Source organism: Gambusia affinis, linkage group LG07 (assembly GCF_019740435.1).
Source record: "Gambusia affinis linkage group LG07, SWU_Gaff_1.0, whole genome shotgun sequence".
NCBI lineage: Eukaryota > Metazoa > Chordata > Actinopteri > Cyprinodontiformes > Poeciliidae > Gambusia > Gambusia affinis.
In genome coordinates, this window is record NC_057874.1 from 1,577,330 (window position 1) to 1,592,147 (window position 14,818).

The 14,818-nt window shown below is 36.2% G+C and overlaps 2 protein-coding genes across 4 annotated transcripts in view; both read left to right on the forward strand.

Moving 5' to 3' along the window:
- Window positions 1–9,101, forward strand: part of LOC122834134 (contactin-4) — a 127,692-nt gene extending 118,591 nt beyond the window's left edge. For both annotated transcript variants that reach the window (XM_044122283.1, XM_044122284.1), the window contains 3 exons: window positions 1,158–1,270; window positions 3,858–4,026; window positions 5,682–9,101. In XM_044122283.1, coding sequence (XP_043978218.1) covers window positions 1,158–1,270; window positions 3,858–4,026; window positions 5,682–5,785 — 386 coding nt within the window. In that variant the 3' untranslated portion in view covers window positions 5,786–9,101. The remainder of the gene's footprint in view (window positions 1–1,157; window positions 1,271–3,857; window positions 4,027–5,681) is intronic.
- Window positions 9,102–11,963: 2,862 nt separating this feature from the next.
- The window catches only part of cntn4 (contactin 4), a 264,248-nt gene continuing 261,393 nt past the window's right edge, over window positions 11,964–14,818 (forward strand). The window contains exon 1 of one of the 2 annotated variants that reach the window (XM_044122286.1): window positions 11,964–12,233. In XM_044122286.1, the coding sequence (XP_043978221.1) occupies window positions 12,230–12,233 (4 nt within the window). In that variant the 5' untranslated portion in view covers window positions 11,964–12,229. The remainder of the gene's footprint in view (window positions 12,234–14,818) is intronic. The other variant, XM_044122287.1, reaches the window with a different exon arrangement.

Below are 14,818 nucleotides of genomic sequence, written 5' to 3' on the forward strand. Positions count from 1 at the left end.
TAGATGCTCGTTTGTTTTGGTTAGATTTTCTCAGGATTCCCTTCACTACAGTCCGCTTCCTGATTTTGGAGCAGTAGCTGGTTCGCTTAGCGTTCACATGCTTTGGAAGCCATGTGAGTTCACTTCAACCGAGGTTGTAAATGGACCAAAGTTTGCCTTTTTGGTCTGCATCAGAGTTCCAGTGCATATTCACACCTCCCCAGACCAACCAGATATTCTAGTCAAACAAGACTTTAATCAAAGCGGACTAAATGGGGCTGGCGTGAGTTTAAATTATTCTAAAGTAAAATATAGTTGTTTTAGCTTGATATTGTGAGTAAAATCAGAGAGAGATGTGTGCTCCTTAACTAGGTGAGGGCAGTTTTCTTTTTTTTTTTTTTTTTTTTGCATATTGTGAAATAATTATTTGGTTTAGTGTGCACCATTAACTTAAAACTCACAATTCAAGATTAATAAATGTAAAAAACAATGTTTAGACAACTTGTCTCTTGTTAAATCAACTTCATGAACTTTAATTTCTGGGTTAAAATCAGTACAATTTACTTGTTGACTTGAAAGGCGTTTTGAAGGCAGAAGGTGGACTTTCATTTACAAGTTAAACCACCATCAAAAGTTTTAAAGTGTAGGCTGTGAAAACACCCTTGAAGAGCAGAAGCTAATGGTACCTCTGGAGGAATTGCACAGCTCCACTGCTCATGTGGGAAATTTATTTTGAACAAATCTGACCTTTGTGAGAAATTAGCAAGACGAAAACCACTGTTGAAAGAAAACTGAGAGGTCCCATGTGCAGTTTACCAAGTTTGAGTGCTGTGGATTCTTTGTAAAGCTTCTGGATAATTCCTCAGATTTAAACAATACTGACAGAATCTGAGCACTACTGAGATGCTTAATTAAAAAATGAGCCTATAAAGACATGATTGCTGCTTCAGGGTGGGCTTTTAATGTAATCCCTCTTACTCAGTGGTTTCACAAATGAACAAAACCAATGGACAGAAGCCAGAGTCTACTGTTTTACTTCAGTAAAAAACAACTAAAATCTGATTTAATGTACCCCATGGTTAAGAGATGGCCTATCGCAGAGGCAGAAAACACCATGGAAACATTGCTTTAGTCATTCATCCTTCAACATTGTATGTTATAATTTGCATATCTTGCAGCACCAAGCCAGCCTCCAGGGGCCATTGAGTGGAACCTGACCAACTCAAAGATCTTTCTGAAGTGGGAGCACGTCAAGGCGTCGCAGAACGAATCCGAGGTGACGGGATACAAGGTGAGGTTTTCCAGAGAAACGAGAGAAGTGTGGAAACAAACGTGGCCTCGGCAGCTGTCATCTCAACAAATGGCTTTCTCATTGCGGAGGAGAAACGAACCTCGGCAACCTCAGTGTTACAATATGGATTGGCCCTGTCTGGCCCTTTCAAAATTAAAAGATCTGTCCCTGATGATAAAACGAAGGGCGTCAGGCTGCAGAGAGAATTCAGCTTCTTCTTACCAATGCAGCGCTGAATCACATTTGATCCACTTTGCATACTTTGTGTGGATGAAAACACAGTTTCTGATTATTCTTTTCACAATATATATTTCTTCTCCCGAGATATGCAGCCCTGGTCATTTAAAGATAAGCCTTCGGTGGAGCTGTGGTATAAGGAAGCACATATGCTGTAGATATGCCTCGTTTATTAAAAATGCCTAACGCAAATCCTTGCAATTCTAATATGTTTTCATATTTTCCAAACTATGCATCCAATTTTCCGTCTTCATGTTTCCTTTAAGGGTCAACACAGGACACTTTCATAACTAAGACACAGCGTGACTAAATGTCTTAAAATAATGCCAAAGGTCCTGTTTCATGTCCTCGTCTTATTCAGTGTTGACTCACTAGCACAAATTATGTCCTCAAAAGACATTTTGAAATCTTAAAAGGCTAAAAGAAATTAACATTTGACCACCATGACATTTCTTACTTGAGAGTAGTAATAGACTATTTGGGTCATTTTACAACTCATATCTGGGTCAAATATGGATCGACCCAGCACTGGCCCCATTAGGGACAAGGGTGAACAGAAAATGGATGGATGGATGGAGTAACTTAACATGATATTAATTGTAGCAAAAAGGGGGATGAAAAGACTTTTTCTTTTATGCAAATTTCAACAATTAATATGTTGTGACGTTTACATACAGCTCACAATATCCAGATCTCCGGTTACATGACTACGTTTTTTGGGAAACTCAGACTCTGTAAATATTTTTTTGTAAGGATCTCATAAATCTCACTTGTGAAACCAGAAGTCCATAAACTGATGTTTTCATGATTTCTTAATCTTTTAGTAATGCAAACCAGATTGAAACCTTTTGTGTTTTCACAAATCGGATGTTGCTTAATCTCAAAGAAACTCTTTTAAAAGAAAGATTTTGCCATTTAAATTCAGTCCAGAATCATTCAAATTGATTTTAATCATTTAAAAAATCATTAAAATCATTCACATAAATTGCTTTATTTCTGTGAGCTTTATTAATGAGCTGTAAAGCAGATGCTAACTTTATTGTCATTAGCAACTGACAGTTAGCTGGTCATGTACAAGCTGAAGTCACTTATATAAAAGTCGGATAAAAGGTGACACGGTGGTTCTGACTGCAGACTCTTTGAAAACTATTTAATATGATTTAGTACAACATGTGGAAGTGGCACAAATTAGATTTTTGGGGGGCTGAAAAGATCGGAATTAGGCCTGCCATGAAAACACAAGACATGGATCCCGCATAGGTAAAAAAAAATCTGGGTTAAGATCGTATTTGCCTGCTGTGTGATTGTAGCCCAAGTCTCAAGCATGGACAGTGTGAATAGTGTGTCAAGATGGCAGCACATACCTTAATATCTGACAGCTAATGTTTTGCCTCAGAATTACCAGATTTTAAGCTAACAGGTTTGCAAGAAAGAATAAACTTTGACAAGTGTTTAACCGTAGTCCTGCCATGTTTTGGCATTTATTGTTAGTGTAATCTTGTGGCATTAGAACTCATTACCCCCTGACATAACTGCCTGTTAGTGTTGATTTCTGGATAATTCGTTGGTCAAAAAGTGAATCCAACTTGGCTATCACTAGCTTGAAGAAGCTAATTAGCAGATGAAAGGGGAATGTTATCTCAAGTGAACTAGCCCTGGCCTTGGTCACTGGTGTGAAATTTTGTCATCAACACAACTAACTGACATTAACAATACTATCCAGAATCATTTTATCATCTTACCGTTTCTCATTTCAGCATGTGAAAGAAGATTGATTGTTTTATTATAGAGCGATGAGTCTCCTCTTAGACTCTTGTCTAATCCAGCAAACTGGGTCACAATTACTGAGCCAATGTAAAAACTGTTTAAAACTGCCTGGCTCTCTGTTTGAACAGAACAAATCTAGCATTTTTGTTTTGTTCTGTTTTTTATATACGTCCTGGCAGGGCTGGCCCAAAGTTGTGTAAGATGTTGAGCAGAAATAAATAGAATTACTTGAGTCCTCTCTTCCCGCTGAAAACTTAACAACACTTCAATACAGATTCAGTTAATGAGGCCTAGTTTTGCTGTCTAAACTTCACATTGTAACTATGGCAACTACAAGCATACAATAAAGGTTGAAGTAAACTTGCCAATTTCTTTCAACTTTTAATTAAAAAATGTAAACAATAAAAAAATTATCTAGGCTAAAATTAAAATCCTCTTATTCTCAAAAAGCAAATATAAAATTTGTAACTCTGGTTTTATGGACAGCTCTGGATGGTTAAGCAGTAGTCTAGTCATTTCTTCCCCTGCCCGAGATGATCATCTAAGATTTTTTTTTTAAATCATTACCCATGTTGTCCTTCAGGTTGTGTATCGCCAGAGCTGGTATGGAAGGACTACAGTACTGCAAACCAATAAGACCAGCATTGAGCTGCGGGTTCCTTATGGGGAGGACCACATCATTGAGATCACAGCGCTGACTGAGGGGGGCCATGGGACCAGCAGCGGTCCCATTCACATACCAAAGATGTCCAGTAAGTTTCAAACACTTTGCTGTCTAGAAATGATCAGAGGCAGAAATAGACATGGGAGTGGTGTGAATGAGGAACCAAACCCCAGAGTGATGCTGTATGAATTTTACTGAAGGTCATCAGACTGCAGTATGAAACTCCAAAATCAGTGTTTGATGAAACCAGAAATAAAATTCTAACAGTATTTGAAAACTGTCACTGTCTGTTTTTAGTATGACCTGAGTTAGCTTAAAACAGTGGAGAAACATGAATAAAGCTTCAGTAGGTAACTTTTATAAACCATGTTTTGTTTTGGTTTTTTACATATTTGTTTTTACTATTTTGTGACAGTTTAACATAAAACAGATAATTATGAAAAAATCAAGCACCTCTGCCGCCTCCTTGTAGGCTTACTGCCATCTGCAGAAATACACCATTTGATTTGAAACAACCAATCAGAGCCAGGAGGAGGGTCTTACTGCTGTCAGTCAAACTTATATACACACTGCCCAGACTGTCCAGACCTCATCGTGAAAAATGTTTTGCATTTTGCCAAAACTCAGATTAATGGGTCAAGTTGCTCAGACAGATCATTGTAACAATAGTTATAATAAAAATGCAAGTTTGACTTCAAAGCACTTCTTTAGCAGTTAATGTCTAAATGATGACAAAGGAAGTCAATAGAAACTCTGGAATCAGAAATACAATAGACCTCCAGTTTCCAACAGTTGGTCTCTAATTCCTGTTCATCACATTCTTCATTATTATTATCTACAGTGTTTAAGGTGTAGTGTAAAATAAGCAGTGGGTTACAGCAGGTTACTCCAATTACAAACTATTAAACTGACACCAACCTGCAGTATGAGAGTACAACGTCTTCCATGGGTTAGAAATATCCCGCCTGAGACACTCTCACATGGGAGAGGGTGATATGAAATTGGAAAATTTAAGTTTTATGATAGTTCGCAGTAAAATTGTGATAACTATAAAAGTGACTATAAGATCTTTTTATTGGTTCTTTTTTAGGTTACCTTATGAACAATAATAGCCCCACAAACATAAATACTACTCTTAAAAAATATTTCCATGTATAACACTCTTCTTTGGGACTCTAGTCACATTAAGAAGTAATGAGCCAAAGCACACAGTAATTGCATTTAATCTGCATTGAATGATGTTTTCAAATGTGATATTTATTGATAATCTCACTGAAAATAGTGATACTAACAATCCCAACAACATAGACCATTTTTAACATAATTAATTAGAATTTCTTGTGACAACTATCAATCAAAGTTCTTCCCATATAATAAATGATCAACAATATGAAAAATGTGTACCTCTATTCAAACTAAAAGGTTTTTGCTTCAACAACACAAAACTGTTTAGTGTTTTGTTTTTATCATACAAATCCTACATTTGTAGGATTTTTTGTGTACGAAAACACATGATAAGCAATTTGATAATAAAACAATCCTCCAATAACAACCAGCTTCAAACTTAACAGGTTTTCTAATTCCTGGCTCTGTGCTCCATGATGCCCCTTGGTTTAAATATAAAATACACCGTAGATTTAAGTGAAGTAATACAGTAATATATAAGGATATTCTGTTTTTGTCTTTTTTTTTTTAAGTGAAGCCATTTTATCTTACTAACATTTTTTTCCCAATTCTTCTTAGGTCTGAATTCAAAAGGATGTGTGGCTAGAATCCCAGCGAAGACGTACTGTTTAATCCCCTTCGGACTTCATTTATTAATCCATCTACTGATGCTATTATGCTGAAAATAAACGCAGTGCATATTGTTCCTCCTACATGTGACATTTGAACAAACGGCTGCAACTGTAAATTTTTTCAGCTTCTGGTTTCCAAGGGACAGGAGTGGAGAGATGGAACCTTTGTCAAAGGTTGTCCACAAAGTGCTGCTCTCAGACAACAGCACAAAACATCTCCTGCTGGGCTGCAACACTGCACAATGCAGAAGTTTGTCAAAGCTGAAAAACGGACCTTCTCTCCTTTCACTGGCAAATGAATTTGAGCACAGCTTCATGTCCCTTTTTTATTTCTGTGTGTGCGCTTACTTTGCATTAACGTTAAAGTCCAGTTTCAGCTTGTTTTGATGTGAAACCTGTTACCTTGGTGCACAAATTTCTCTCTCAACCAGCAGGTTTGAAAGAAAAGCGTCCCATCATCCTCTTCGCTTTGTTTCCTGAGGACGAGCAGTTGAGCCTTGAGTTTTTTACTTCAGTATGAAAGAAAAACCTTTGAAGAAATTGTAAATATTTTTCACCAGGTCTGCAGCCAGCCGGAGGTAATGAAAATACACCTTTATGATGCAGGTTATAAATCTTCCAAGATAAGAGGAAGAAGACATCTGGCTTTCTAACCTGTATATGTTGCAGGCTATAGTAGATCAACAGTTAGCATCATTAGCTTAGCAGCTTGAAACAGAAGTTCTCAAAATGTTCAATTTCCATCCCAAAGGAAAATAACTGCACAGAGCTGAGAATCCATTTACTGCAGGTTGAATACAAAACAAGTTATTGCGCTTGGTCTGCTTATTATTTTTTTGTCACATTGTGCCAGAGTTCCTGTTGACACCAAACTTAAACTGTGCTGGCAAGTGACTTGCAGCATTTCAGTTTAAGTTATCAGCTGTAGCTAAATATCTACTGTAAACCCCCCTCACAGCGGATGAAAACCCCTCTATGCTCTCAGTGAAGACTTGATGAACAAAAGTCTGCATGTTCCACTGAGCACCGTGAGCTCATGTCACGGAAAATCTTTTTATCAAACTATTGTAAAATATTATAAATACAGAGTGACTACTTTTCCATCTCCTCCTTTAAAAAAACAATGACAGAACAAGTCTTTGATATCATCACATGTAAATTTACCTTTTAAATCATAGCCTAAAAACTCAAAACTTCCTTTGGTCAACGTGTTGCACAATATGGGCGTGTGTGTGCTTCTCTACAGCTAGGAACTGTTGCCATAGGGAACCCAGCACACACTGCTCTTCTTTTCCAAGGTGCCTGATCAAGACTCTGTTGATTAGTGCAGAGACTTCAGACTTAAATTCTCTCCAGCTATCTTTCAGTACCCAGGGCTTTAACCAGGTGTGAGGGGGTTTTATGTGACTTAGCCTGAGACAGTTCAGATTCTATTGCTAAATCTGGCAGTTTTAACTCCCATCTTCTGAATCTGAGAGATAATATGCAACACTTTTTTTTTCTACATTTGATACTTGAGACAAAATCAATGAATGCATCTCACCCAGTCGCTTTGTGCATCTCACCCAGTAGTTTTGTTCCATCTCAGCCCTGCTGTTGCTATTGATGCTTTATTGGGCCGATCAGTTCCTGCTCACACAGCGTTGTGGCAAAATGGGAGCAGATCCATCATTAAAGTAATTAATAACACGTTTGCTGTTCCCTCTGCAATTAGTTAAAGTCTCCGCTGTGAGCAGAGCTGCTCAGTAACCACACGCTCAAACTTATAAACATAATTATATTAGACCAGCTAATGGCTAATATTGGCCCAAGAAGTGGTGTTTAGTTAAAGAGACAAGCCAGCTAGGAGTTAGCACATTTCTTCTGTTTCATTCGTTCCTCTAATGCCTGTGAGTGATGGAAGCTACAAAACATGTTTTTTACTGAAGTTCATTCCGTTGCTGTGGTTTATTGTTCATCTATGTTGAAGACTGTTGCCAGCTGACGTATATATCTTCATCCTATCAATGGTACTGCTGAACTCCTCAAAGGCCAAGCTGCTTCTTTTCTTCTCTTGATGTTATGCAGGAAAACACAGAGTGATTAAAGCTTGTGATGCTTTAACAGGTGTGCAGACACTCTGAGTTGCATTTTTAGCCAAGTTTCTGTCAGAAATCCATTAAATCGCTCTGCCTTAGCAAGTTCATATGCTGTTTATGTGAAATGTTGGAAAAGATTCACTTTAAATGTTGATGCATCCAAACTGTTTACTGGTGCTGTGTATCAAAGCGATGAAGTCATCCTGCATCAAGACCATTGTGCTTATAATGTAAAGAGATGGATTTATAATGATAGGACAAAATGAGGAATGTTATAGTATGACCGCATTTGAATTGTTTTTGTTTTGTTTTTGTTATTTTGCAGGAAGAAAGGATGGGTTGAAGGGAAAAAAACCTGAACAATTTAAGAAGTACCACAGAATATTACGAGATGTAAAGTTTCCTCAAGTAGATTTCACATTAAGAGTCGAATACGTTGGAAAAATTAGTGTCGGTGTGTGAAGCACTCTGATTGCTAGCTTCAACATAAAACAGATTTGTTTTGCAAAAGTATTCATATCCTTCAGTTTGTCCATAATTTGTCATGTGTGAAAGGGCAGCACATAGTATCATATTCATATACAATATGAATATGAATTTGTTTTATACAGTTATAAATAAGTTTTCTTTCTATTTTTTTTTTTTTTTTTTTTTTTTTTTTTTTACAAATGTGAATCTGAAAAGTGTGGTGTGTACTTATATACAGACCCCTGGATCCATTATTATTAGAACCACCTTCCATGCATATACAGATGCTGGTCTTCCAGTCTCTGGCAACTTTCCCTTTTCCCTGTTCTTCCTTGTTGGAGCTGAAGCTGCAGATGGGAAGCAGAACATCTGTGAACGTCAGTTTTAAGTTTTGCTAGGTCTTGGTTTAGCTTTATGTCTCCACCAGTAGAGTTGAAAATGCGACCCGGGGGCCATTTGTGAACCTCTGATTTTATGCGACCTTCAACAACCATTCATCTGTAGCATAGCTCTGGTTTGCTAACTCAAGTACTTGATGCAAGGATTCATTTACAAAACTATTTAAACTGATAGAAAGCCTTTTAAAATTCCTAAAATTGATAATTTAAGGTGCAACACAAAGAATAAATTGACTTTCAATCTTGTTTTTATGTTTGCTTTGATTAAATGTGATGTTAGACATCAAACAGTGACATTTACTGGGATGCAGACATGGAGGCACAGCCTTATTGAGATGGGCTAAATGAAACAATAATGAGCCGTAGCTGGTTTTAGTTGCTGAAAATACAAATACGAAATAAAACCTAGACAAAATGAATCAACCTGAAGAAATTATTTTTGATTGATTGATTGATTGATTGATTGATTGATTGATTGATTGATTGATTGATTGATTGATTGATTGATTGAGGTCCTATTGTAAGTCTCACAAAACGGCTGCATTCAGGTGGTTCTCAACTAGACAGAACTTTTACATATGAGCATCAGAGGGCTGAATACACGGGCAATCCACACTTTTTAGATAAAAAATAACTGAGGACAATTTGCTGCTTACATAAAATTACAATATTAATTTTATTTTGCACAGTACATTGAAGCTTGTGATAATAAAGCATCAAAACATGAAAAAGTAGTTAGATGTGAATATGTCTACAAATGCCTGATTAACTGTTCAGGTAGGAAGGTAAATTATACTTTTATCCCTCAGTTTGCAAAAGTACAAGTTTTCAATGTAACAACATTCCAACTAAAAAAAACTGTTTTGTTTTTTCATCATTCTGCATCAAGCAGCAGTTTTCTAACTGTTGCATATCTTTGATTGTGGTACATTTACATCCAGACAGGGTTTGCATCCTGAATATGACCCTCCTGTACCTGTATTAGGGACAAGCATGAGGAGGCAAACATTTCTTACTCTCTGCTGTTACACTCCCGTAAATATCAAGAGATTCTGTTATGCTGCAACATCCAAAAACAGGAAATCTGAAGTTTTTTAGTAAGTAGAAAAAATACTCAATTATGTTCAATTCCTTCATAGACACAAAAAATACCTTTTTTTAAAATAGAAGTCAGTTACAGAAACATTGTTACTGCTGAACTCCACTTTAAAATTTCCAATCAGATGTTAAAAAGAACAGAAAAAGGCTGATTATACCAATGAAATCTCATGAAAACCTCTTTAATATTTTCACCTTTTTATTTAAACTTGTGTCTCTGTCAGTATTAACAGTATTTAATTTATTTATTAGGACTAAGTTGTCTAAAAATATAATTCACACAATTTTAATTTAACAGGTAGAGTTAGGGTAAAATGCTCTACATGTTTGTGCACATTTAAAAAAATCTATTGTTTTTTTTAGAAGGTTAAATAGGGCTTACTTTATATTTAAAATAATACATATTTACTCATTTAAAATTACTTTTTAAAATGAGTTAAGATCTCCCTTTTAATTTTGTTCTTGTATTGTTTGTGTATTTATTTCTTTTAATATAAGCATAAATTATTGTACTAGTGTTTTTATTTTTAAATGTATCAATAACTTATCATTAAGCTCTATTGCTGATTACTTAAGTGATGTAATACTATTGTATTAAACAGATATCTCTGTGAGATACTGAGGAATGATTCAATAAAGTTTCACATTGAAACCTTTTCATCAGTTTCTGTCTTGATTTATTTTTTGCCTCGTCTGACTCATACACCTCACCTTGAGACGGACTTTATTTATATTTTTTAATTAGTCTGAGGAGATTTCTGCTGTAGCGCAGAGAGAAGTAGCGAGGCAATCCACGTGTGCTGAGTAAGTATCCTGCAGGACTGCAGAGGAAAAATGAGAGTGAAGATTCCCCCGGGACAAACAAACACAAAACAAAATATCATTCTGCAGCAGTTGCCTTGGCAAAGAGATTATCTTTCTATTCTGAATGGCTTCCACAGCCTCCTGTTCAGCAGATGAATGCTTGTTGAGAGAAAAAAACTTAACAAAATGCAAACCAGGCTGGTTCTTATAAAGAAATACATAATACTAACTTGAAGGATAGATTAAATGTATCTTAATTTTAATGGACATTCATTGATAAAATGCTTGGGTTCAATTATTTTCTTGAGGCTTATGGTTCACATTCTCCAAAGTATCTTTTTTAAACAAACCCCTTTAGTTCTCTCTTTACATGTATCTAGGAAGTTGTAATCACAGCATCTTCTGCTCCTGATAAGGCTAACTGTCATTAGCTAATGAAGCTAATCTCATCATTTTGTTCATTCAAAGCCTGTGACATGTCAACTCATTTACTGACGGAGGATTAACAGTTCTGTGTATGACTGACAGCAGCAGTGTTTCCATTACAAATGTGTGCATAATTTTGTCAATACTCTGTTAATGTTGAAGAAACACAGTTCCACACTTGTGGTGCTAAATACGACATTAAATTGAAATCACACGTGAATAAGTTTGTTCATGAAAAGCTTCATCCTCTCACCACTACCTGACTTCCTCATGGTTTCCACCAGTAGTAATATCCGGTTGATGATCATGAGACTCGTGTTGTGCAAAAAAAGTATTTTTATTACAGTGTTAAAAGATTTGTGATGGCTGAAAAACCACCTCGTCCTAGCACAAAAACGTTTCATCAAAAAGCACATATTTTCTTCCCAAAATTCTTGTTTTTCCATTAAGCACATTTAATTTTGTAATACTATGGTGAATGGAAAGACAAATACTGTGAGGTAGATATTCAAACAGCTCCTGATACCCTTGCTATATAAGGAAGCCATTTTGAATATTAACGTCAGGGTTGGTGAGGAATCTCCAACTTTTCACAGGGCTGCCAATTTCTATACAGCTGTTTAATAATAAATGATAAATAATTTCCTGTTTGTCTTAACTTAAGTATCTCTTGCTCCTTACTTACAATCAGCTGCATATTAGCAGTGGTGGGCTGTCTGTACCAGCAGGGCCTTCTCTGCTACCCCTAGAAAATTGAAAAGAAAAAGTGTAAAATGTTTTAATCATATTTAATTTGATCTACAATTGCTGTACTTATTCGGGTACCCCTTCATCAAAAATACCATGCAGGCCTTAGATGGCATGACTGACAGAATTATCAGCCAATCAAAACTGATTGGAGCTGATTGGCGCCACAGCTCCAGCTGTAAGTAAAGAGCTTCCTCCACGTTCCCTGTCACTGTAGTGAACTTGGTATTTACAAAATAGCAGCCGCATCCGCTTCGACTCCGTTTGTGCAAGTCAAAATCGCCTTTTTCAAGACCCTTTTTTATGGAAAAAAAAATAAAAAATTAAATTAATAATGGAAAATCTACACCGAACCTGGATTCCCTAACCCAAACCAGTAAGATCTTTGTGAGGCATTTTAAAGACTCTCTATTAGCGCTACGAGTGGCTAACAGCAAGCACTGAGCACAACAACCTGTGGAATTTATTTACAAGTAATGGGTGAGTTTTACTTTTCTATTACATTCTCATACAGAGTTTACTTAATATTTTTTCTTTTAACTGTTCACATGTGCTATTTGAGCAGTATAGATTGATGTTGAGTTTAACTGGGGAACATAGAAAAGTTTTGCTAAATTGCTGGCTGTTCAATTATGTGTGCTGTTGCCTGTGTATTTTGTTATAATATTGATTGATATATGCATTGTTGCTTTACTTAGTATATTTTTCATTTATTTGCATAGTATTGGATGCCTGTGGCTTGGTGTGGTGCATAGTTATTTGCATTGTCCTGCACACGGTGTGTATTGTTCATGTACAGTTAACATCTAACGAAGGTTCCTGACTGAAACCCCACAGCACGCCACTGCATGTTAGTATTTAGGGTCTGATCAAAGAGATGTTGTTTAAAACCTTGTAATTTAACCGTGATTGTCCGGTTTTGTACAACATTGTGCTTTAAACTCTTATCTTCCTGTGAAAAGTGACATGATGATTAGAATGACCAATCACAATTAGTCGTTTGAAAATTTTTCTTTGAGTCCAGATGGTTTTGCCCCTTTTAGAATAAAATGGGAAAAACATTTTTCTATGGATGGCATGTAAGAAAAAAAAACAAAAACGTATGCGTTGTGTGCATGTGCAAAATTTCCTGATGGAAAACAATAACATGCAAACGTGTCTATAACAAACTCCAAGTATTGTAATAGACTTCACTATCAGACACACAGTGTTGCTCATAAGTTGACATACATGCACAAATAATTACATATTTCTTTCCCCATCAGAGAGGATGAAAGAATGCATGAAAACTTTTTGTTTCATCCATAGTTAAAAGACAAAATGGGAAATAGAATGAAACTGAAACTGCACCAGACACAAATTAATAACCAGGTAAAGCAAAAGTAGAATTAAACAATAAGTGAATGAGACCATGCATTGCTACTGTGTGCATTAAGCCATTCAATCAGGAAGAATATTTATTAAAAGAATAACACATGTACTAATCATCAAGAGTGATGTTAATAGGACACTGAGGAACAGTGTTGGGAATGAATCATAAGTTAGAGGAGTACGGAAACCAGGAACAATTTGATCAAAATAGAACGAGAACTGATGCAATATTAGGCACATTAAATTCCATGCTTATGAGAATTTTTTCAATTAATTTTTTTAAAATCAAAAATCCATTTTGTTGCAAAAATATAATAAATTAATATTTTTGAGCACAAGGAAAAAATGTCATTTAAGGAGAATGTTTTTTTTTTTTTTTTATATTGTTAGGGCAAAATGGATGAAATTATTGTTCAAAAAATATCTAAATCTCTCCTGCAGGCAAAAATACTTAGGTTTACATCAGTTTCTACCAATGAGAAAATGTGAGCAGTGGATCTAGAGTGAAATCAGCAAACTATAGTATATACATACATTGTCTTCTAATATCTGCCCTACATGTGACCGAGCAGCAGTCCTGAGCTGGAGCTCCCTCGTGTCCAGAGGACTGCACCAGCAGTCACGATTCACTTCTAATAAAGTCGGCATCGTGTCAGCTGACAAAAACCCTGGAGAGAACAAGATTAGTCATAACAGGGAAACTACCACATTACAGAAAAAACGCAGGTATTTCAACATGGTATCTGCACTCAGGTACCATCTTCTATGAGATGATATTATTAAATCTCATTCATATTTACCTGTATGATTCTTGTTCCCTGCTGTTGATCGATGCAACAACACACTAGCTGTCCCTCATTAATGTGCAGTCATGGTAACAGAAGAGTCTGTGACAATAACTGTCTATGTATCACAAGTTAGAACTTTCCTAACTGGTTATTATCACATTACTTTGTTTTGGTGTAGAGCATCAGTTTGGGATGAAAAAAACAAGCTAACCAAAACCCAGAATGAGAACGACTCAAAGGTCGCAGCTCTATCTTCTTTACAATTGCAATGAACTTTGTTGTTGAGTTCTACAAGTGTGAACATCTTTTATGGTTTCTGTAAAATCCTTCTTCAAAAAATGGACTTACTCAAGAGTCTGACTGCATGCAGTCCATTGTTTTCCGTGCACTTTTGAAATAATTTACTGGAATATTATCTTGGGTTATGAGATTTATTTGTTGTGGCTCTAGCTGTGATTATTACATAATTTATAGATGGGATGCTTCCCTTTAGTATAATGTTAAAGTTGCATTTAGATCGTAGTGATCCTAGTCTTGTTAACGTGATTGGGTACACTCTATTTACAACATACACTGTTGCCCAAAGACATTCACTACTCATGAGGTCAGATTGTGTAGTGTTTGACAGAGTATAGGTCAGAGAATCTGGGCTGTTCATTGGGCAAAACTGGGCAAATAATCAGCTGATCTGAGTCTTGGTCATTATATTTGGGCCAGCAATTAATTTCTATTAAACAAAATGTCTGGGTTTATTTTAATCCATTAGAGCCAGAACCTCGAAGTTCTCCATTGCTGAGTATCGTTGCAAACTTCAGCAGAGAGTTGACCACTCTGCTGCTGCTCACAGCCTGTAATAGCAAGAAACACTATAATGAAGAAGAGGTAGAACCGAACAGCCCATGAACC